This window comes from Paroedura picta, chromosome 6, assembly GCF_049243985.1.
Source record: "Paroedura picta isolate Pp20150507F chromosome 6, Ppicta_v3.0, whole genome shotgun sequence".
Classification (NCBI taxonomy): Eukaryota; Metazoa; Chordata; class Lepidosauria; order Squamata; family Gekkonidae; genus Paroedura; species Paroedura picta.
In genome coordinates, this window is record NC_135374.1 from 10,985,279 (window position 1) to 11,008,734 (window position 23,456).

At 48.0% G+C, this 23,456-nt stretch overlaps 1 protein-coding gene across 2 annotated transcripts in view; it reads left to right on the forward strand.

Annotated features, from left to right (window-relative positions):
* LOC143839419 (glutamate carboxypeptidase 2-like) overlaps positions 1–23,456 on the forward strand; it is a 33,214-nt gene that overhangs the window by 968 nt on the left and 8,790 nt on the right. The window contains exons 2-13 of one of the 2 annotated variants that reach the window (XM_077341410.1): positions 566–674; positions 3,304–3,490; positions 4,400–4,501; positions 7,373–7,498; positions 8,608–8,794; positions 10,056–10,149; positions 12,266–12,364; positions 15,109–15,194; positions 15,771–15,890; positions 17,929–18,011; positions 18,782–18,845; positions 20,913–20,980. In XM_077341410.1, coding sequence (XP_077197525.1) covers positions 566–674; positions 3,304–3,490; positions 4,400–4,501; positions 7,373–7,498; positions 8,608–8,794; positions 10,056–10,149; positions 12,266–12,364; positions 15,109–15,194; positions 15,771–15,890; positions 17,929–18,011; positions 18,782–18,845; positions 20,913–20,980 — 1,325 coding nt within the window. Of the gene's footprint in view, positions 1–565; positions 675–3,303; positions 3,491–4,399; positions 4,502–7,372; positions 7,499–8,607; positions 8,795–10,055; positions 10,150–12,265; positions 12,365–15,108; positions 15,195–15,770; positions 15,891–17,928; positions 18,012–18,781; positions 18,846–20,912; positions 20,981–23,456 lie in introns of those variants that run through there. The other variant, XM_077341411.1, reaches the window with a different exon arrangement.

The window sequence follows — 23,456 nt, forward strand, 5'->3', positions numbered from 1 at the left end:
TCTCAGGAAGGCCTCAGCCTCTCTGCCCTGCTGTTGGTCTTCTAGAGCAGGGGTAGTCAAACTGCGGCCCTCCAGATGTCCATGGACTACAATTCCCAGGAGCTCTTGGGAATTGTAGTCCATGAACATCTGGAGGGCCGCAGTTTGACTACCCCTGTTCTAGAGGAACTGGTTGGCCACTGTGTGAGACAGGATGCTGGACTAGAATGGCCACTGGTCTGATCCAGAAGGGCTCTTCTGATGTTCTCAGGAAGGCTTCAGCCTCTCTGCCCTAATATTGGCCCTCCAGAGGATCTGGTTGGCCACTGTGTGAAATAGGATGCCAGAGGAGATGGTCCACTGGTCTGATCCAGCAGGTCTTCTTAAGGGCCCAGCCTCTGTGCTCTGTTGTCAGCCATCCAGACGCGCTGGTTGCCCACTGTCTGAGACCAGATGCTGGACTAGAAGGACCACTGGTCTGATCTAGCAGTTCTCTTATGTTCTTAGGTTCCCTATTTTTAATTTTGGGATCTCAATGCTGATTTTTTTTTGTCTCTATGACAAAATGTTTTGGCGTCTCTTGCAGGCTGGGTGAGTAAGCCCAAGGATCCATTGCCAGCGACGGGTTCCAACGAAGAAATGAAGAAAACATTTCTGATGGATATGAAAGCGGAGAACATCCAGCGGTTCTTATAGTAAGCAAAGGCCTTCCCTCTGCTGCTGTCCCATGGCTGCTTGTCTTTTAAGAACTGTATGAAATACTCATTAGGAACAGTGCGATTTTTCACCTGTCAAAGGCATGAAGGAAAAGGCCAGTCCCCCTCCCATTGGTTATGGGCTGAAGTCACTAAGAATTGGTAGATTAGATCTGTGGAGATTCCATGTTCCTCAGCATAGCTATGGGGAGAAAACAGGCCCCTCTCACCTTCGTTTATTAGCAGAAAAGCTGGTAGGATCCAACAGGACATTTCTAGGTACAATCACAACTGGGATTGTGACAGCTTCAGGCAGTCCACGGTATAGATAGTATACTATGTCTGGAGCAGTAATTCTCTGTATTCTTGATGCTGGGAGGAGGGAAACAGTGGGAGGGCTTCTGCAGTTCTGGCACCGCTGGTGGACCTCCTGATGTCACCTGGGTTTTGGCCACTGGGTGACACAGAACATTGGACTGGATGGGCCATTGGCCTGATCCAACATGGCTTCTCTTATGATCTAATGTCTGGGACAGAGATGTGCTTGGAGGGGACACAGTGGGAGGGCTTCTGAAGTTCTGGCCCTGCTGGTGGACCTCCTGATGTCACCTGGGGTTTGGCCACTGGGTGACACAGAATGTTGGATTGGATGGGCCATTGACCTGATTCAACATGGCTTCTCTTATGTTCCCATGTCTGGGGCAGTGATGCTCTGTATTCTTGGTGCTTGCAGGGGGCCACAGTGGGAGGGCTTCTGGAGTCCTGGCCCCACCGGTGGTCCTCCTGATGGCACCTCGGTTTTGGCCACTGAGTGAGACCATGTGTTGGACTGGGTAGGCCATTGGCCTGACCCAACATGGCTTATCTTTTGTTCTAACCCAACTCAGGGTTGTCGTTAACAACCCACGGTGATATTTTTGTAGTTTCATTGTGTTTCATTGTGCAATACTTGATCTCATCCCCCTCAGCACCAAACAATGACTACCAGACTTGGAGACTCCTTTCTCCCAACAAAGGGAGCCCAGATAACTTAATCCTGTTAGCACACGCTCTTGAGTTCTTAGGACCTTTATCTGTGTTCAGGTTTCTTTTTATCTTCAGGGATTTTCTCAATAACGTATATAAACTGAGCAGGTTTACCTGAAGGTACAGAATGCAGTAAGAAGGGGAGATTAAAATACCAGGAAATGGAAAAGCAACAATTTAAACCAGTGGCTGTGGAACCTTTAATATAGAGCAGGAGAGCTACAGGTTGGCCAACCCTGACATATATCCAAGGCGATATTCTTGTTCTAACAATATATATATATTCAGTTTTAATACAATTTATAGATACACGAAAAAATCAACTATAACGGTTTCTAGATAATTCCTGTTTTCAATATTTTCTTCAGTGATCGAGTCCTTATATCGGAGAATTTTACTAACGTTCCCTGATACCTTTGAGCCGATGGCCTATTGGTATTATTAAAACACTAATATAAGGACTCAACCACTGAAGAAGATATTGAAAATGGAAATTATCTAGAAACCGTTCTGGTTGATTCTTCATGTATATAAAAATTGTATTAAAATTGAATATATATATATTATAGAATCATAGAATCATAGAGTTGGAAGGGGCCATACAGGCCATCTAGTCCAACCCCCTGCTCAACGCAGGATCAGCCCTAAGCTCTAAGCTAGAACAAGAATATTGCTAGAACAAGAATATTGCCTTTGATAGTTTCCTTGTTTTTGTGTTGGTATCCTATTGTGAACCTTCCTGTTTTTGTGTTGCATCCCTGATATATAGCAGAGAAGGAATTATTACGCTTTAACCCTGTCAATGTCATACCATCGAATTCTCTATGTAACTTCCCCTCCTCCCAGCCTGACTCTTTGATTCCTGTTCTCTAGGCATCCCTTTGAAGTTTCCTTCTAGCTGTGTTATGCTTATCTTTGTCCTTGAAAGTGTGATGTTTCCCACCTCTGGCCATTCTCGCAGCTGGAGAACCCAAACGTTGAGTCTCTGGTTTTCGCACCGATTAGATCAAAGGGGCACTGTACAGGAACTGGTTTTCTTGCACTTTGTTAGGGGACTCACCCCTAATAGATATAAATCCTGTCTTCCCTTTGTTCCCCATCATCGCCTCTGTTCTGTGTACTTCCTGAAGATGTTAGCTCTGCTGGAACTTTCTCAATAAAGACTGTACTGCTTTTGGACTAAATGGAATCATCGGGGTTTCGTCTAGCAATGGAATTTAATTGCAGACTGCTTTCCTTGGATCATGACAGTCAATTCTTTGGAAATTTTTTAATCTTTGGAAATTTTTAAACAGAGGCTGGATAGCCAACTGACGGAGAGGCTGATTCTGTGAAGGCTTAAGGGAGTGGCAGGTGACAGTGGATGAGCGATAGGGTTGTGAGTGTCCTGCATAGTGCAGGGGGTTGGACTAGATGACCCAGGAGGTCCCTTCCATCTCTATGATTCTATGATTCTAATTTGTAGATTTTGGGAGGGCAGAATTTAGGGAAGGAGGAATGCTAGTTTTTTTGCAGAACGCTGTATGAATGTTACAGCTGGAGCACAACAAACCTGCAAATTCAATTTCTTGCTTTCCAATAAGCGTCCTTTTCTATCTTCTAGCAATTTTACACGCCGTCCTCACTTGGCAGGTACGGAAGAGAACCTGCGCCTCGCCGAAGAAATCCAAGCCCAGTGGAAAGAATTTGGCCTGGATTCGGTTCACCTGGCCCCTTACGAGGTTTTGCTGTCCTACCCTAATGAAACCAATCCCAACTACATTTCAATTGTTGACAAACAAGGGCGTGAGGTAAACGAGAGACTGCCAGTATTTAGGCTTACCGGGAACAAATGAGATACAAATCAGGTCCGATACAGTGTCATGGTTAAGAGCACTGGGTTTGATTCCCCACTTCTGTATGAAGCCAGCAGGGTGACCTTGGGCCAGTCACAGTTCTCTCAGAGCACTCTCAGTTCCACCTGCCTCACAAGGGACCTGTTGTGAGCAAAGAAGGGAAGGCGATAGTTAACCACTTTGAGACACAATGAGGCCCGATGGGTGCCCAGTCTCAGTTCACTCAGAGCTCTCAGCCTCACCTGTCTGTTAAGAGGAAAGGGACCACTTTGAGGTTCGTTAAGGTAGAGAAAAGCAGGATATAAAAACCCCTCTTCTTCTTGGCAAGCCCGAAAATCCCTAAAGGGCTAATCTCCTTCATGTAAGAGAAAGCTTGAGGGCTTCTCATCCCATTGAATGTTAAGGTGCAGAGTCCCTTGGGAGAACAGGAGCATTAGAAGCCAGGAATCGAGGCCAGATTATATCCCTCACTGGAGATCCACAGCTGGATGTAAGGTGACCAGGTTGTCCCACTTTTGGAGGGACATCTGGAGGCACCTGGCAAATTGTACTTATGTTGAAATTGAAAAAATATATCTTACAATACTATTTTTGCGTTCTATGAAACTTTTTGTTGCTCCATATAGACCAAATCTTTAATCAAGAACCCTCCTGGTGTCCCGCTTTACCCATGTTAAAATCTGGTCACCTTGGGCCAAAGCACATTTGGGGCGCAGGTATTTGTGGCAGGCGGATGAGGGGTGGGTGGGGGATCAATTCTTCCGTTGTCATTTATTTCTTCAGTAGCTGTCCTTGGCAAGGCAGAAAACGGGTCCAGATCGGATTCTTCTTTGAATATGTTGTCTCCTTTCACTCCCTAACTAGATTTTCAACACGTCCTTATTTGAGCCTCCTCCTCCGGGGTACGAAGACCTTGGAGGTGTTGTTCCACCCTACAGTGCCTTCTCAGCCCAGGGCATGCCTGAGGTAAGGAGCAGTCAAAAATAAGACCCCTAGAAAAGGATAACAGACGTCAGAATGACAAAACAAAATCAGAGCCCAGTGGCACCTTTAAGACCAACAAAGATTTATTCAAGGCGTGAGCTTTCGAGTGCAAGCACTCTTCCTTAGACTATGAACTGACCATCATGACAGTGGGATTGCATTATATATTTTGAATTCAACTCTCTGGTCCCAGGACAAGATACCTGCCAGCTCAGCTTCCACTTGTAGGAATGTTTCACACTTGTATGGAGACAGATGGGGCCACCAGTAAATGGTAGGGTGGAAGCTGTTGATCACTGGCATAGACAGTTTTATTCCTCCTATATTTTTGTAAACTACAACTGAATTTGAAGGGACTGATTGGCTGTTTCAGCAAAGAATTATCGTATGGCTATATTTGGATGTTGTGACGCAGTTTACTAATTTAACAGGATTAACTTTTGCTTATATATTCCCACTGTCATGATGGTCAGTTCGTAGTCTGAGGAAGGGTGCTTGCACTCGAAAGCTCACGTCTTGAATAAATCTTTGTTGGTCTTAAAGGTGCCACTGGGCTCTGTTGTTGTTTGTTGTGCTGCTTCAGACCAACACGGCTACCCACTTGGACATCAGAATGAAAGAGTGTTGAGGTCTCTCCAGTTTGGTGTAGTGGTTAGGAGTGCGGTCTTCTAATCTGGCATGCCAGGTTCGATTCTGCACTCCCCCACATGCAGCCAGCTGGGTGACCTTGAATTCGCCACAGCACTGATAAAGCTGTTAAAGCTGTTCTGACCAAGCAGTGATATCAGGGCTCTCTCAGCCTCACCCACCTCACAGGATGTCTGTTGTGGGTAGAGGAAAGGGAAGGCAATTGTAAGCCGCTTTGAGACTCCTTCTGGTAGAGAAAAGCGGCATATAAAAACCAACTCTTCCTCTTTAGTAGTATCAGGGCTCTCTCAGCCTCCCTACCCCACAGGGTGTCTGTTGTGGGGATGGGAAAGGGAAGGCGACTGTGAGCCGCTTTGAAACTCCTTCGGGTAGAGAAAAGTGGCATATAAGAACCAGCTCTTCTTCTTTAACTAACACACAGATGGGGGTATGAACCAGAGTTCACTTTGTCAGCTAAGGTGAATGAATGACTCCCAGGGCGCTATCAGCCAGCTCTTACAGGTTCATTTCCCTCATGATGTAACAGGTCAGCTTTCTAAGTTCCACAGCCTTTTGCTCCCTAAGTGATAAAAGGAATAGCACTTGCCCTTTGTTCCACAAGCTCTAAAGGTTAACCCCATCCGTTCACCCGAGGTAGCACTGAAACAGTTCATAGAATCATAGAGTTGGAAGGGCCAAGGCTACATAGGGGCCAGGAATCAAACCAGCCCATTTCCATGAAGTATATGGACAGCGGAATACGTAGCACTTACCCAAAACAGATTTCAAGATTTAAGGTCCCCCATTTCAGTAGTTAGTTTAGGACTAGGATGAGAGAAACCAAATCCCTCCTCAGCTGTCAAGCTTGCAGGACTGACCTTGGCCGGAAGGCTTTCTCTGCCCTTTAATTTTCTCACCCTGTTGTGGTGAGGATTTAGAATTCGGGTGGGGGCGCATAAGGCGCCCTGAATTACTTGGAAGAAGGGTGGGATAAAATGTGAGAGATTCCAGGTGCACATCAGCCGCAGGTTACATCAACCTAGGATTATGTTAGCCATGTGTCAATTTTTTTTTTGTCTTGTTAAATGACAGGCTGATACAAAACCCAGAGATGGTTCCTGAAGGTCAACACTGAGAGCGGTTTTAATAGACTGCTGTAATTATCCTGGCTTTCCCTAAAGAATCCTGGGAATTGTACATGGGTGAGGTATCCGTTAGAGACCTCCCTCCCCACAGCTGAACTGCCCTTTTATTTATGGAGTCTTTTTCGTTAACGCATGTGCTGTGATATGGAACAGATCAAGGGATCCCCTGATGGATCAAGGGGAAAGCACTGATCTTTTCCAGCTTCTCACTGACCGTTTATGCACTGGGAACTTTACTACCCCAGCTCCCGTGCAGGAGCCCAAATTGAGGGCGGATGAGGTGCACCAGGTCAAATGCTCCCCCATGTGGGTGCAGGAAGAGGTGGGGCAACCTGCCACAACTAAAACTCCAGCCTGCAGCCTGGCATGAAACCTCCAGTGCATAAACGGTCACGGTGTCAATTGCAGAAGGCTTAGTTCTAGCCATGATGATAGCCCTCTTTAAGTATTTGAAAGGTTGTCACTCGGAGGAGGGCAGGATGCTGTTCCTGTTGGCTGCAGAGGAGAGGACACACAGTAATGGGTTTGAACTTCAAGTACAACGATATAGGCTAGATATCAGGGAAAAAAATTTCCCATTCAGAGTAGTTCAGCAGTGGAACAGGCTGCCTAAGGAGGTGGTGAGCTCCCCCTCACTGGCAGTCTTCAAGCAAAGGTTGGATGCACACTTTTCTTGGATGCTTTAGGATGCTCTGGGCTGATCCTGCGTTGGGGTTGGACTAGATGGCCTGTATGGCCCCTTCCAACTTTATGATTCTGTGATTCTGTGATTCTGTGACTAAAGGGAGCAAAGATTCAATGGGGCACAGAATGTACACAAAATATAACAGGCTGAAAAACAAAGTGATTGTGTGTAACAAGGCCCCACAATTAATATATTCTCACAATCCCCCACAATAATAAAACCCCCAACCCCCACCTTCCTCAGGCTCCGCCCCCCCCCCCAATCACTAGGGATATCCCACCCTGGAGCTCACAGGCCAATCCCGTGACTCCAGGGCAGTCTTGTCCTAGAAACAAGGGATGTTTGCATTCCCCTCTTTTGGCTCGCTCTGAAACCGCGTGTCTCTTTGCGCTCCAGGGAGAGCTTGTGTACGTGAACTACGGCCGCATAGAGGACTTCTTCAAACTGGAGCGAGAGATGGGCGTCAATTGTTCGGGGAGAATTGTCATTGCCCGATACGGAAAAATCTTCCGAGGAAACAAGGTGAAGGCGCCGTCTAGCTCCCCAGCGATTTAGCGATGCTTTTTAACTTGGTGTAGCGGTTGGCGTAGTGCAGGGGTAGTCAAACTGCGGCCCTCCAGATGTCCACGGACTACAATTCCCATGAGCCCCTGCTGGCAGGGGCTCATGGGAATTGTAGTCCGTGGACATCTGGAGGGCCGCAGTTTGACTACCTCTGGTGTAGTGGTTAGGACTGCGGATTTCTAATCTGGTGAGCCGGGTTCGATTCCACGCTCCTCCTCTACATGCAGCCACCTGGGTGACCTTGGGATTGCCTGACCAAGCAGGGGCAACCCATGAAGAAAGGAACTGTGCAGATCAGCCAAACAAATTTTCTGTCTGGGAAACCGAAGCAGCTAGTTTTGCTGAAGGATTGGGGCTCCTTTTGCTGTGCCTTACAGCTTGTGCTTGCAAAAAGCCTTTCTGATCTTCGGCGTCTTCCACTAATATGGCAAAATGGCTTCTCTTCCAAGCCGGACTCCTTTGTAAGGCTGCTGACACAGAGTTGATTCTCCTCAGCAACTCCCACACTCTGCCAGATCAAGGCAGTATCCCCTGTGTGCGCATAAGACCAGCACAGATGTAGCACCCAAATCTGTCCAGCTCTGGCAAAGCAGTTAGTGTATCAGACTAGGTTCTAAAAGACCTGGGTTCAAATCCCCTGCCTGACCTTTGGCTAGTCACCCTCTTACAGCATAATCTACCTCATAGGATCGATGTGAGAGCCAGCTTGGTTAAGTGCGCCAGCCTCTAATCTAGTGAGCTGGGCTTGATTCTCCACTCCTCCACATGCATCCAGCTGGGTGACCTTGGGCTAGTCACAGTCCTCTTAGGAGCTATTCTCACAGAGCGGTCCTGTCAGAGCTCTCTCAGCCCTACCTACTTCACAAGGTATCTGTTGTGGGGAGAGGAAGGGAAGGCGATTGTCAGCCGCTTTGAGACTCCTTCGGGCAGGGAAAAGCGGGGTATGAAAAACAACTTTAAAAGAAATAATAAAAAAGGAGGAGTCCAGGAAAACATATGCCATTCTGAACACCTTGTAAAGGTAAATGTAAACTGTACCAAGTAAATAAGAATAATTTTTCTCCTAGGTGAAGAATGCCGAGATTGCTGGAGCGAAAGGTGTCGTTTTGTACTCTGACCCTGCAGATTCCTGTGCTCCCGGAGTAAATCCTTACCCAGAGGGCTGGAACCTTCCGGAAGGAGGAGTCCAGCGTGGCAATGTGCTCAATCTGAACGGGGCAGGAGATCCCCTCACCCCAGGGTATCCAGCCAACGGTGAATCTCCCTCACAACTGTGTTTTTATTTCACCCTTTCTCAGAGCTCACAGGGGATACTTCGGGCCCAGTGAGAAAGGCAGTCTGTAAATAATGTAAATAAATGCTTTTCTAACCTGTAGTTATCTTACCAACAAGCCTGTGAGGTCAGCTGGGCTAAAAGGTAGAGGGTCGCTCAGTTGGCTTCATGTCCGAATGGAGATTTTGGTGAGAGAACCCCGGGAAACGGAAAGTTTTAGGATGCAGAAAAGGCCAGATACTCCCCCTCTGCTTCCCCCCCACCACCAACCTCTTTCTCCACTTTTCCTTATGCTACAGCTTGACTTTTTTGGACCCCCCCCCCCTGCAATTTCTCATTCCTGCAGCCACATATTGAATGCTTAATTGGGTTGCGAGGTAAAAAAAAGGTAAAGGTAGAGGTATCCCCTGTGCAAGCACCGAGTCATGTCTGACCCTTGGGGTGACGCTCTCTAGGTGTTTTCATGGCAGACTCAATACAGGGTGGTTTGCCAGTGCCTTCCCCAGTCATTACCGTTTACCCCCCAGCAGCAAGCTGGGCACTCATTTTACCGACCTCGGAAGGATGGAAGGCTGAGTCAACCTTGAGCCGGCTGCTGGGATCGAACTCCCAGCCTCATGGGCAGAGCTTTCAGACTGCATGTCTGCTGCCTTACCACTCTGCGCCACAAGAGGTTGAACCTCCAAAACGCTGCAAGATTTTTTTTGGTGGTTTAGTTAGTCACGGTTCTTTCAGGGTTGTTCTGACTGAGCATTTCTGTCAGAGCTCTCTCAGCCCCACTTACCCCATAGGGTGTCTGCTGTGGGGAGAGGAAGGGGAAGGTGATTTTAAATTGCTTTGGGGTTCCTTCCGGTAGAGAAAAATTGAGTATAAAAAAACAGCTCTTCTACCAACAGCTTCAGCTGGTTGAGGAGGGAGGGGAGTTAATCCATCTTTTTCTTCTCTTACGATTTTTCTGTCGACCTGAGATCCCGCCCGGGTTTGCATACAAATGAGCAAACAGCATAATCTCTCCCCTGCAGATTTTTGTATCTGGATCCGTGGGACTGGGGGGCACCTGTCCTGGGACCGATCAATAAATGGTAGAGCCAACTTTTGCTCCTTGCAAAACAGTGGGCATAGTCAGGTGTTTTTGAGACAGAACATGAGAAGACCGTGCATATGGATTGCCACTTAATTCTTATATAGTGCGTGGAAATCAGGACACAAACGCCAAGGGTGATAATGCCTTTTCTGTTCCAGAATATGCCTTCCGCTACGATGAAGACAGAGCAACAGGCCTCCCAAATATCCCTGTCCATCCTATCAGTTACCGTGATGCGGAGAAGCTGCTGAGGTGGGTGCTCTGGTTTGAGGGGGAAGTTTTAAGACTAGAGATGTTTGGAGGGAAGTTGCTATGGGCTTTCTCTGCAAAGCTCTCCTGGGCTTCCTTGGTGTCGTCGTTAAGAGCAGTGGCCTCTCATCTGGGGAACTGGGTTTTAGTCCTCCTCCAATAAGGCTAGCTGGATGACCTTGGGCCAGTCACAGTTCTCTCCGAGCTTTCTCAACCGTCCTAACCTCATAGGGCATCTGTTTTAGGGGGCGGGCGGGTAGCCCACTGTAAGCAGCTTTGAGATGCCTTCAGGTAGGGAAAAGCAGGGCTGACCCTGCTTAGCTTCCGAAATCTGACAAGTTTAGACTCGCCTGGGCCATCCAGGTGAGGGAGGCATGATTTACAGGCTTAGCCAGTTCTGCAATAATATTTACAAGCAGTGCTGTTTAACACGTAGAGTGATGCTGAATGGCACCTGAGTCATTTACCTGGGCTCCTTGTCAGGTGGATCAATCACACTCCTAATTTCGTTGAATCCCGTGGGGTTTTCTTCTTCTACAAGCCCCTGCCATCTATAGCAGCACTGTTCACAGGTTACAGCGAACCCCCCACACTTTGGATCCCCCTTGGGAAGAAAGGTGGAGGATATAAAGAAATGACCTGCCCTTCAACAGCTGTGATACTTGCAGGTTGAATTTCAGATCAGGTTCAAGGTTTTGGTGTTGCTCTTTAATGCCCTACGCAGTCAGAGTCCTGTATATCTGAGGGACTGGCTCTCTCAATATGTGAATTTGTTGGTAATCCCTGGCCCCAAAGAGATCCACCTGACCTCAGCCAGGGCCTTTTCAGTTCTGGCCCCAGCCCGGGGCCCCTCTCCTCCCTACCCCCTCCAGGCCCACAATTGGCCAGTTTGGGAGAAGGGGCAGGTTGACATAACAACACGGTCATAAGGTAAAGGTAAAGGTAACCCCTGTGCAAGCACAGAGTCATGTCTGACCCTTGGGGTGACACCCTCCAGCATTTTCATGGCCGACTCAATACGGGGTGGTTTGCCAGTGCCTTCCCCAGTCATTACCGTTTACCCCCCAGCAAGCTGGGTCCTCATTTTACCGACCTCGGAAGGAAGGAAGGCTGAGTCAACCTTGAGCCAGCTGCTGGGATCGAACTCCCAGCCTCATGGGCAGAGCTTCAAACAGCATGTATGCTGCCTTACCACTCTGCAGCACAAGAGGCTCTCAACATGGTCATATCTCTGAATAAATATTTAACCAATTTTTAAAAATATATAAAATATTTTTTAAAAAATTAATTAACTCCCATCCATTTGGAAAACTCTTCCAGGGCTGTCAAGCAAGCCTGGGCTGAAGAAATCCATCTGAGTCCTTAAGCAGAGCCCTCTCATGGTCCTCTCCCTCCCTCTCTCTTCCCAGCTGTCTTCTGACAGCCCCTTTCCCCAAAGGAGAATTCTAACCTGGGGGGCTCAGGGAGTTCAAACGAAAACAGAGACCGGACTTCTGTCACACCTTGTCTTGGAACGGCCAGTAATAATCTTTGTGGCAAAACAGCGGAGGGGAAAGAACGTCCTGTGCTGGTGCCCGTTTTCAAGCCCCTTGTCTTGTGATCCTCTTGGATCGAGCCAGGAGGGGAGCGGGTGGGTGGGAACGCTGCTTAACTCTGAGAACAAAAAGGTCAAAGATCGCCTTCAGATGCAAGGCTTTTTAAAAAAAGAAACAACCTGGAACACAAAGTTCATTTATGGGTGCAGACGGTCTGTGGACTCTCCGCTCGATTGTTTTGCTTCCTTTGAGGAATCAAAACACAACCATACGAACGGTGCCCCTCCTCCCCTCAATTTCATCCACGTGGCTACGTACTCATTTAAAGAAATAACTCTCCGTCTTTCTCGTTGGAAGAGCACTCAGTCTGGCTGTTTCTCTATGCTCAGGCAGCCCGTCTTCCCGGGCAACTCTTTGGGAAGCCCTTCGATAATTTGCACAGAGTGGCATCCGTTTGGAGTCCTTGTTAATAATAAAGAACAGGACGTTTCCTGCTGGTGGCAAAAAAAAGGACCTTTGTTTTTCATGTAACAATATTTGGGGGAATTCTAAGGGACCGTCCTGTTCTCGTTTTTTCCCAACAGCGATTTGGAAGGGCCTCCCCCTCCGGATGATAGCTGGAAAGGAAAGCTCTCCGTGCCTTACAACATTGGGCCAGGTTTTGGAGGAGGTTCTGCAAAAAGGTGGGGCAGAAATCCCTCTTGTGTTTTAGGGACAAGTTTGTCAACAGGAAGGGACACAAAAATCATGAGATGTTTCAGCAGATGGTAAAGGTAAAGGTAAAGGTACCCCCTGTGCAAGCACCGGGTCATGTCTGACCCTTTGGGTGACACCCTCCAGCGTTTTCATGGCAGACTCAATACGGGGTGGTTTGCCAGTGCCTTCCCCAGTCATGACCGTTTACCCCCCAGCAAGCTGGGTACTCATTTTACCGACCTCGGAAGGATGGAAGGCTGAGTCAACCTTGAGCCGGCTGCTGGGATTGAACTCCCAGCCTCATGGGCAGAGCTTTCAGACTGCATGTCTGCTGCCTTAACACCCTGCGCCACAAGAGGCTCTACCTTCAGCAGATGAGAGCCATACAATTGCTGTTTTCCTCTCTCCACAAAACCAGGTTGGCCAAGCCGCTAATTGGGGCAGGGATCCCACCACCCTTAGCCCCTGTTACTTGCTGCCACGTGAAACAGACACTGGGCTGGGGAGAAGGGATGTCAACCTGATGACATCACTTCCTGGGAAAACCCAGAATCAATGGCAGTAGCTCTAGGAATTACTTGAATCTCTATGGGTTATTTAGGCCTTTTCTGCACACAATAGATGATGCTCTTTCAATGCACTTTAGAAGTAGATTTTCCTGTTCCGCACAGGAACAGGTTGAACTAGATGACCCTGGAGGTCCCTCTGTGATTCTATGATTCTATCTACACCCCTTCCCCTGAAGATCCTTATGTTCTACTAATACCAGCCAATTGGTAGTCTCTGGCCCCAAGGAGATCCACCTGGCATCAACCAGGGCTTGGACATTTTCTGTCCTGGCCCTTACCTGGTAGAATGAGCTCCCAGAATACACCTGGGCCGTGTCAGAACTGACAGAAGTCCTTCAGGGACTTCTGACTTTTCTCAAAATGTACACAACAAAATTCTCGGTGAGGAAATACAGCCGCGGTGTAATGGATCAGCTTGGGAGGTGACCTCTGTTAGAGATAAGGTGCTCCCCTGCCCCAGTTCTTCAGTCCCAGCGAGGGTTACCAACATCCAGGGGGGGCCTGGAGATCTGGAATTGCAACTGGAGATCAGTTCTCATGGAGAAAGCATTTGGTTTGTAGGGTGGACTTTAGGGTATTATACCCCACCAAAAGGCCCTTTCCCTTCCCCAAACCCTCCCCTCCCCAGGTTATACCCCTAAATCTCCAAGAAATTTCCCCAATCCTGAGTTGGCATCCCTAATCACTGCCTCATTACATTATGTTTTTTCACTAGGAATCTTAGACTCAAATGTGGTTACCAAATTTGGTAATCTACTTCTGGACTGATTAAATAGCTTTGTTTGACTAGGAATCCTGGCCTTTTAGGTTCAGACGCTACCATACAGCTGTTATCATGCACTGTAGTCAGTTTACTGATTGACCAAGTGGATCGGCTGTACTTGCAGTCCCTTTGTAGTCTTGGCGAGAGAGGCAGGCTGTGGATGAAAAGAAAACGGATTGCTCAGTCGATAAGCCCCGGCCACCAGGTCCCCTGCACAAATCGTGTTCACCCATCCTCAGGGCTTGGGGCTGGTCCCGCATGGAGCACGGAGCTGGACTAGATGGCTTGTATGGCCCCTTCCCACTCTAGGATTCTATACAGCTATATTGTTCTAGATGTCTTGTTCTGTTCTGTTCTTGGATATCAGTTCTCGGGAACACGAGGGTGCAATTTGGACAGGGGTCTCAGTATATGAGGGGAGGGGGCTTCAGTTCCCACATGCGGTTTGTCAGTCCAGGTGGGACTTGAAGATCTCCCACTGTTACGACTGGTCTCCGGAAGAAAGGGATCGGTTCCCCCTGGGGAAAAATGGCTGCTTAGGAGGGCTGGCTCTGTGGCGTTGTACTCTACGGAGGCCCTTCTCAAGCCCCACCCCCGAATTGTCATGCATTTCCCTACCCAGAGAGCCAGCTTTGTGTAGGGTTAAGAGCGATGGCTTCTAATCTGGCAAGCCAGCTTTGATTCTCCGCTCCTCCCTGTGCAGCCAGTTGGGTGACTCTATCACAGTCGCAGTCCTGATAGAGCTGTTCTCACAGAGCAGTTCTGTCAGGGCTCTCTCAGCCTCGCCTACCTCGGGTAGTGAGAATCAGGGTATAAAACCCAACTCTTCTTCTACTACCCAGATCTAGGAGCTCTACCACACATCAATGCTGTTTTTATTACCTGAAATGGCCCCAGAGAGGTGGGCTGGTGGTAGTGATGGTGGTCCCCATCATTTCCCCCTAGTGATGCCCACTCTGGGAAACGCCTGGAGATTTAGGGGTAGAACCTAGGGAGGCCAGTTTGAGGTTCCAGATTCCAGGGAAGGGAAGGGAAGGGAAGGGAAGGGAAGGGAAGGGAAGGGAAGGGAAGGGAAGGGAAGGGAAGGGAAGGGAAGGGAAGGGAAGGGAAGGGAAGGGAAGGGAAGGGAAGGAGTTCAGCTGGGAGGGGAAGCCATAGAGTTATCCCTGTTTTCCCCAATGGTACAGTTTACCTTTGCAACTCTCACAGCCCATCTGTTTATGTTAAACGGATTTCAACATGCTGACTGTTGGGGTTCAAGGTGGGACCTTAAGTCTGAAATGTTTGATCCTCACGTGTCTTTGGGGTAAGTGAAGGACCTGAATTGGTTTAACTTCGGAAAGATGCTTTCATTTCTTTTATCTGATGCCTACTTGCATGCCTTGTTTTACGGTATTAGGAAGGTCAGAATGCATGTCCACAGCTCTAAGAAAGTGACCAGAATATACAACGTGATTGGTACCCTCCGAGGAGCGATAGAACCAGGTAAAGCTAGTTTTCTGGCTGGGTTCCTCATCAGGTGGGAAGCACACGTTTTTGTAATGTTGTACTCACAAAAGCGGATCTATTTTAGGATGGCTTTTGTCTCCCACCCTACCCAAAGGATTTTGTGCTCCAGATTGATTTCTCTTTGCCCCAAGATCATATGAGAAGCCATACTGGATCACGCCAATGGTCCATCCAGCCCAACGCTCTGTGTTTTACAATGGCCAAAACCCAGGTACCATCAGGAGGCCCACCAGTGGGGTCGCAACTCCAGAAGCCCTCCCACTGTGGACCCCCAAGCACCAAGAAAACAGGGCATCACTGCTCCAGAAATCAAAACATAAGAGAAGCCAATGGCCCACCCCGTCCAACACTGTGTCACACAGTGACCAAAACCCAGGTGCCATCAGGAGGTCCAAAAGCGGGACCCGTACTCCAGAACATCTTCCCACTGTTGCCCCCCAAGTTACAAGAATATCACTGCCCATGAATGAATGAATGAATGAATGAATGAATGAATGAATGAATGAATGAATGAATGAATTTTAAAACACACTGCTACCTCCATTTCTCCAGACAGGTATGTTATTCTGGGAGGCCACCGTGATTCTTGGGTGTTCGGAGGAATTGATCCTCAGAGCGGCGCTGCTGTCGTGCATGAGATCGTCAGAAGCTTCGGACAGCTCAAGCAGAATGGTAAGATGCCCCAAGCCCACGTTTGGTGTGGGGTGTACCAGCTGCACTGTCAATGCAGAGAATCTGAAGAAAGTCACATTCAGATCCTCAGTAAAATTGCCAGGCCAAATCTGGGAACCCCGGTGGAAAGCTCAGAAGTTCAGACATTTATTTTTTTTGGGGGGGGGAGCTGCAATCACAGAATCATAGAGTTGGAAGGGACCTCCAGGGTCATCTAGTCCAACCCCTGGACTGTGCAGGACACTCACAACTACCTGCCCACCCACAGCGACCCCAATTTCATGCCCAAGTAATTCCCTCCCACCCCCTAAAAAAAACCTCCAGAATCCAGCCTGTCCTGGAGGAAATTCACCTCCCATCTTGCAGCAGCAACTAGCAAGTTTGAAAGTTTAAGTATATTCCTACTTAGTAGCAATGATCACAGATAAATAGTAGGGGTCTTTAAATAAGATTTGTCACAGTGGTCACTTGCTTGAAGTAGTCCGTTAGGAAATTCATCCTCTTTTTTGCTTTTCAACCTATAGTAACCCTTACAGAATGCAAACATTTGATTTGCGTAGCCTTTGTGGCATATGGGAATTCCGTTCTTTCACAGCTACAGAAACGCCTGTGTTACAGTTTTCAAAGGAAAAAAAAATCCTGCAGCTGGATGAGCTAAATGCTGTGCCAAGGAACATTTGATTCTGCAACACACATAAGTTATGCAATTGAACAAAATTGCATTCCCTCTTTGCTTTGTGCACTAATTATTCTACGGTGTTCCTCTTTTGTGCGTTTTTCCTGTTTTGCTAGTTATGGGATCTTACAGCAGGGCCCAATTAAGATATGCTGAGGCCTTGACATCAAGTTTAAGAGACCCCATAGTACTACCCCCAAAAACTGTAATATAATTTTAGGGGGTTAAAAATTATTTAGAGGTCTCTGAGAATCTGAGGCTCTAAATTGTAGTTTATTTCATTTCTGCATAAATACCTACAGATAGGATTGTTTCAAAACTGCCACTCCACTGGGTTTGAGTCCCTACTCCTCCCCATGCAGCCACCTGGGTGACCTTGGGCCAGTCACAGTTCTCCTAGTGCTGTTCTCTCAGAGTTTGCTTGGCCCCCCCTACCTCACATGGGATCGGTTGTGGGGAGGGGAAGGGAAAGGTGTTTGTAAGCCACTTCAGGTAGAGAAAAGTGGCATTAAAACCCCCTTGTTATTCTTCAGTGTAAATACTTAAAAAGAAATACACATGGCTCTTATGACCAATCTTTATGGCAAATAATTGAAACTGGTTTGACTGGTATGGCTTCCCCCGAAGAATGATGTGAGGAGAATTCTTTATCAGGGAGTATTTATTCGCACTGTCTACCCTGTCCCCCCCCCCACCCCCCAGCATTTTTTTGACTCAGTGTCCTGGGCAGATGCCCATTTTTCTGCTTAGAAAAACCTGGATTTCTGCCAGACAAAACCCTTCAGGAAAGATAAAACATTTTTGGCTGTGATCACGCTCAGGAAAGGCCAAGCCTCAATATTGTTTTGTTGCTAACTTCCATCTCTGACGAATGACACATTTATTGCTCCTGGAAATAATAATTATGTCATAGATAAAGACACTATACTATAGTAAAAGCCAGCGTGGTGTAGTGTTAAAGCAGGGGTAGTCAAACTGCGGCCCTCCAGATGTCCATGGACTACAATTCCCATGAGCCCCTGTCAGTGTTTGCTGGCAGGGACTCAAGGGAATTGTAGTCCATGGGCATCTGGAAGGCCGCAGTTTGACTGCCCCTGGGTTAAAGAGAGGCTGATCTGGAAAACCAGGTTTGATTCCTCACTCTTCCACATATAGCCAGCTGCGTGACCTTGGGCTAATCACAGTTCTCACAGAGCTGTTTTCTTAGCAGTTCTCTTAGAGCCCTCACAGACCTACCTACTTCATGAGGTGTCTGCTGTGAGGAGAGGAAGGGAAAGGTGTTTGTAAGTAGCTTTGGGGTTGTGAATGGTGGGGTATTAAATCCCAACTTTTCTTCTCTTCGCTATAATTCTGCTGTTTTAGGATGGAGACCCAGAAGAACAATCATTTTTGCCAGCTGGGATGCTGAGGAATTTGGCTTGTTAGGATCCACCGAGTGGGCTGAGGTAATTTGGGAAAATATCCCACAAGAGGTCTTCCACAGCTAGATGCATGAAACTTGCTTTTTTCTATTCTCTTTGCTGAAGAAGAAGAGCTGGTACTTATATGCTGCTTTTCTCTACCCAAAGCGGCTTACAATCATCTTCTCAAAGTGGCTTCCAATCACCTTCCCTTCCTCTCCCCACAACAGACACCCTGTGAGGGAGGTGAGGCTGAGAGAGCCCTGATATTACTGAAGAAGAAGAAGAGTTGGTTCTTATATGCCACTTTTCTCTACCAAAAGGCGTCTCAAAGTGGCTTACAATCATCTTCCCGTTCCTCTCCCTGAAAAATACTCATGGCTATACAGCAGTTTTTTCAGGTGAGGCGGACTGTGTAACATGTGGTTGAGCTCTTGTTGTTTCCTCAGTTTTTGATAGCTCCCAAATGTGTGTTTGGAATTAAAATTCCAGCCAGCTCGGTGTAGTGACTAAGAGCAGTGGCCTCTAATCTGGAGAACTGGGTTTCATTCCCCACTTCTCCCCCACAGGCAGCCAGCTGGGTGACCTTGGGCCAGTGCAGTTCTCTCAGAGCTCTCTCAGCCTCACCTGCCTCACAAGGTGTCTGTTGTGGAGAGAGGCAAGGTGGGCGATGGTCGGCTGTTTTGAGACTCCTCCAGGTAGTGAAAAGCGGGATATAAAAACCAGGTCTTCTTCTTCTTCATGTTGGAACTGGTGCCTAGAATAACCCTTTAGATGTGGGAAAAAAATAACATTTCCATTTTTTCCTGTTACAGGAAAACGTCAAACTGTTGCAGGAGCGGGCAGTGGCCTATATCAATGCTGACTCCTCTGTAGAAGGTAAAACGCACTGGTTTGTAGCAAAGCGGGAAGTCACTTGAGAGTAAGATGACCAGATTTTAACATTGGTAAAGCGGGACACCATTGCCTGGGAGGGGGTGTGTGTTCTTGATTTAAAATCTGGTCTCTATGGAGCAACAAGAACTTTCATAGAACGCATAGAACGCAAAAATAGTATTGCAATATATATATTTTAATTTCAACAGAAGTACAATTTGCCAGGTGCCCCCAGATGTCCCTCCAAAAGCGGGACAATCTGATCACCTTACTCACGAACTGCAGTCCCTTTCCTCCGGGGCAGATTTCATTGGACTCAGAAGGCTTAACTCTTCTCAGGATGACACTAGAACAGGGGTAGTCAAACTGCGGCCCTCCAGATGTCCATGGACTACAATTCCCAGGAGCCCCTGCCAGCATTCGCTGGCAGGGGCTTCTGGGAATTGTAGTCCATGGACATCTGGAGGGCCGCAGTTTGACTACCCCTGCACTAGAAGATTTCTATCAAGTGACTCCACTATCCCCCCACCCCCCAATTAGCCAATTTGGATAGTTTCTGTTGTTTTGGTTTATTTCTTTTTTCTAGCACTTGGGATAAAATCAGGAGATGCTCCCTTCCAATCAGACCCAAAGCTTAGTCCCGAACCAAAACCCCTGAACTCAAGACGTCCCAACTCCGCTGAAACGAACCAGATTGGGCCAGTTCATCTCGCATCCCCCTACTTAGAAGCGGGAGAAAGGGAAGCAGCATGGCAATATAACTTGTAGCATGCCCTGCTGTCAGCCCCAAATTCATGAATTGATTTTGCAGCCTCCTGCTTGGAAGTGTGTAAAGGGGGGGGGGGGAGCGGAAGAGACGGCTGAAAAGTTGTGCCGCCATTTCAGAGTGACAGTTGGGCATGCGCCCCCCGTCTTCTGTCAGCCTAAAATGGCCGCCAGCCAAAGCCCTGAACTGAACCGGACAAAGGTCTGCGAAACGTTCGAGGGAGATATCACGAACCAGGGCACAAACCAGAGCATTTTCATGAGCTAGCTTGGTGTAGTGGTTAGGAGAGGCGGTTTTGTAATCAGGCGAGTCGGGTTTGATTCTGCACTCCCCCACATGCAGCCAGCTGGGTGACCTTGGGCTCAACACAGCACTGATAAAACTGTTCTGACCGAGCAGTGATATCAGGGCTCTCTCAGCCTCACCCACCCCACAGGGTGTCTGTTGTGGGGAGAGGAAAGGGAAGGCAATTGTAAGCCGCTTTGAGCCTCCTTTGGGTAGGGAAAAGCGGCATATAAGAACCAACTCTTCTTCTTCTTCAGTAATTTCAGGGCTCTCTCAGCCTCACCCACCTCACAGGGTGTCTGTTGTGGGGAGAGGAAAGGGAAGGTGATTGTAAGACACTTTGAGACTCCTTCTGGTAGAGAAAAGCGGCATAGAAGAACCAACTCTTCTTCTTCTTCAGTAATATCAGGGCTCTCTCATCCTTTCCTCCCTCACAGGGTGTCTGTTCTGGGGAGAAGGAAGGGAAGGGGATTGTAAGCTGCTTTGAGACTCCTCTGGGTAGAGAAAGCAGCATATAATAACCAGCTCTTCTTGTTTTTCAAATTTGGTTCATGCCCTGAGAAGTGTCCATTGCTACTGAGTGCCTCCCTAGACAGCGAGTTTTCCTGCTGAACTACTCTGGCTGTGAAACTTTTTATCCCCTAATACCCAGCCGGTTCCTTTCCCCCTATAATTTAAACCCATAATTGCAAGCCTGTCCTGTCCTGCCAACAGGAGCGGCTCCCTGCCCTCCTCTGACCGCCTTTCAAACACATCAAGAGAGCTTATTGTTTTATTTTATTTATTTCCCAGTTTCCCCCTCCCTCCCCCCCCTTGTCAGTTCACAGTGACCTCTGGTATCATTTTCCACCTTACCCTCCTCCTAACAACAAAGTGGGACTAAGAGATTGGGACAGGCCCAACGTTGCCCAGTAAGCTTCCCTGGTAGTGGGGAGGACTTTGTACACTGTGGATCAGGCCTTCAGATGTCTGTTTTCAATCAGAGTTTCGCTTTATCAATAGCAAGGCCTTTCTTTTAGGCAACTACACTCTTCGGGTGGACTGCACCCCGCTGATGTACAGCCTGGTGTACAACCTGACTAAAGAGGTAAGAATGTCTGCAGGAGAAAAACAGATTCATAGAATCAGAATAGTAGAGTTGGAAGGGACCTCCTGGGTCATCTAGTCCAACCCCCTGCACTATGCAGGACACTCACAACCCTATTGCTCATCCACTGTAACTTGCTAGCCCATTGAACCTTCCCAGAATCAGCCTCTCTGTCAGATGGCTCTCCAGCCTCTGTTTAAACATTTCCAAAGATGGAGAGCCCACCACCTCCCGAGGAAGTCTGTTCCACTGAGGAACCGCTCTGACTGTCAGGAACTTCTTCCGGGTGTTTAGACGGAATTTCTTTTGCATTAATTTTATCCCATTGGCTCACTTGTACTTCTATAAACCTGAACTCCTAACTTCTCTCCTGGGTAGAGTTGCCAGCCTCCAGGCGGGAGGCTAGTGACCATCCCGAATCTCAACTGATCTTGAGACTAGATAAGAGGTTCCAGTCAATATTCCCACTAAGCAGACTTTCTAGGGGGAAAAAAATCTTTATTTAGGAATGAGCAAATCAGGAATTCTCTAATTCTTTGCTAAAACTAAAGCATCTCTACACAAATGCCCCTAAATCGTCACATCCCCCTTTCTCCCCCCCCCCAATTCCAGCTTTGGATACATTAACTCTAGTTGACACCCCCTCCCAGCTCTTCTCAATGTAAATCAAAGCTAGCTGCCAGACACCTGGGCTCCAAGGACTCAGAGATACCCTGTTCTCAAACACCTGGCAGATTTACGCCCTATCCCTCCCAGTGGGATGGCAGAGGTGGCAGATAACAATTTTGTTCCTCCCTCCCACCTCCTGAGCGCTCTGTGAAGTCACCCCTGCTGCTACAGGCCTAAACTGGCAGTAACAGTGAACCAGCCTTTTTCAACCTTTTTACCATTGAGAAACCCCTGAGACATCTTTCAGACTTTGAGAAACCCCAGAAGTGGCACAATTCATGCAGAATATGGTTGGGAAGCAGAGCTGTGGACACGCCCCCCTGAGTCCCTCCCCTTCCCACCCCCTCCAGGACCATCATTGGCCATGCGGGGAGGGGGCGGAGAAGTCAACATGACCATATATAGTCATGTCACCCGACAAACGTTGAACAAATGTGAAAATATATATACAAATTAATTCACTCCCACCCATTTGGGAAACCCTTCCAGGGCTGTCAAGAAACCCCAGGGTTGAGGAAGCCAGAGCTAAACAGACGAAAAGGTGTTAAAATAGCCTTGGCAAAAGCGTGTGAATGCAGGGTTTTGACACTACAGAGGGCAGTTTCTCTGGAGAGAACGGCTGCTTTGGAGGGTGAACTCTGTGACGTTAAGGTTGCCAGCTCTGGGTTGGGGAAAACCAGGAGATTTGGACCCTGAGGAGGGGAGGGTTTGGGGAGGGACCTCCATAAAGCCCAACACCTAAAACAGGGGTAGTCAACCTGTGGTCCTCCAGATGTCCGTGGACTACAATTCCCATGAGCCCTTGCCAGCAAACTCTGGAAGGAGCTCATGGGAATTGTAGTCCATGGACGTCTGGAGGACCACCAGTTGACTACCCCTGATCTAAAACACTGGAAAGCTACGTTGTCTGTGCTTGCTGATCTAATTTTCGTACTGGGAACCAAAGTGATTTGGAAAACAGTAATTAAAGCCAGGTTTGTAAATAACAGGGTGACGAGAAGCAGAGGTAACATGTTGTGGGGGGTAATGACAGGGTGCCGAAGACGCAAATGGATTCATCCCTGATATCAGCTGACATAATTGTTGGGTTGGACTGCACACCTGAGAATATTGTTATCCCTTGGCAAGCAGAGAGCCTGCTTCACTAACAGGAGACCCAAAGTGTGGGAGGGCAGTTAATGGCGCAAGCCGACCTTTGTTATCAGCACTGGATGGTGAAATTCCTAGAGAACTGGGTGGTGGAGGGTGGAGCTTGTGAGAACAGGGTTTTGGAAGTGGGGGTATAATGCCATAGAGTCACCTTCCAAAGCAACCATTAAATGCATGGTAATAGACTTCTTTTACCCAGAGATCAGTTTTACCCATAGCGCTATACTCTATTGAGGTCCCTCCCGGCCCCCAAACCCAGCCACTCTTGGCTCCACCTCCAAAGTCTCCAGGTATTTTCCAACCCAGAGCTGGCAACCTTATACCATCCATCCATCCATCCATCCATCCATCCATCCATCCATCCATCCATCCATCCATCCATCCACCCACACTTCCTTCCTTCCTTCCTTCCTTCCTTCCTTCCTTCCTTCCTTCCTTCCTTCCTTCCTTCCTTCCTTCCTTCCTTCCATCCATCCACCCACCCACCCACCCACCCTTCCTTCCTTCCTTCCTTCCTTCCTTCCTTCCTTCCTTCCTTCCTTCCTTCCTTCCTTCCATCCACCCATCCATCCATCCATCCACCCACCCTTCCATCCACCCATCCATCCATCCACCCACCCATCCATCCATCCATCCATCCATCCATCCATCCATCCAT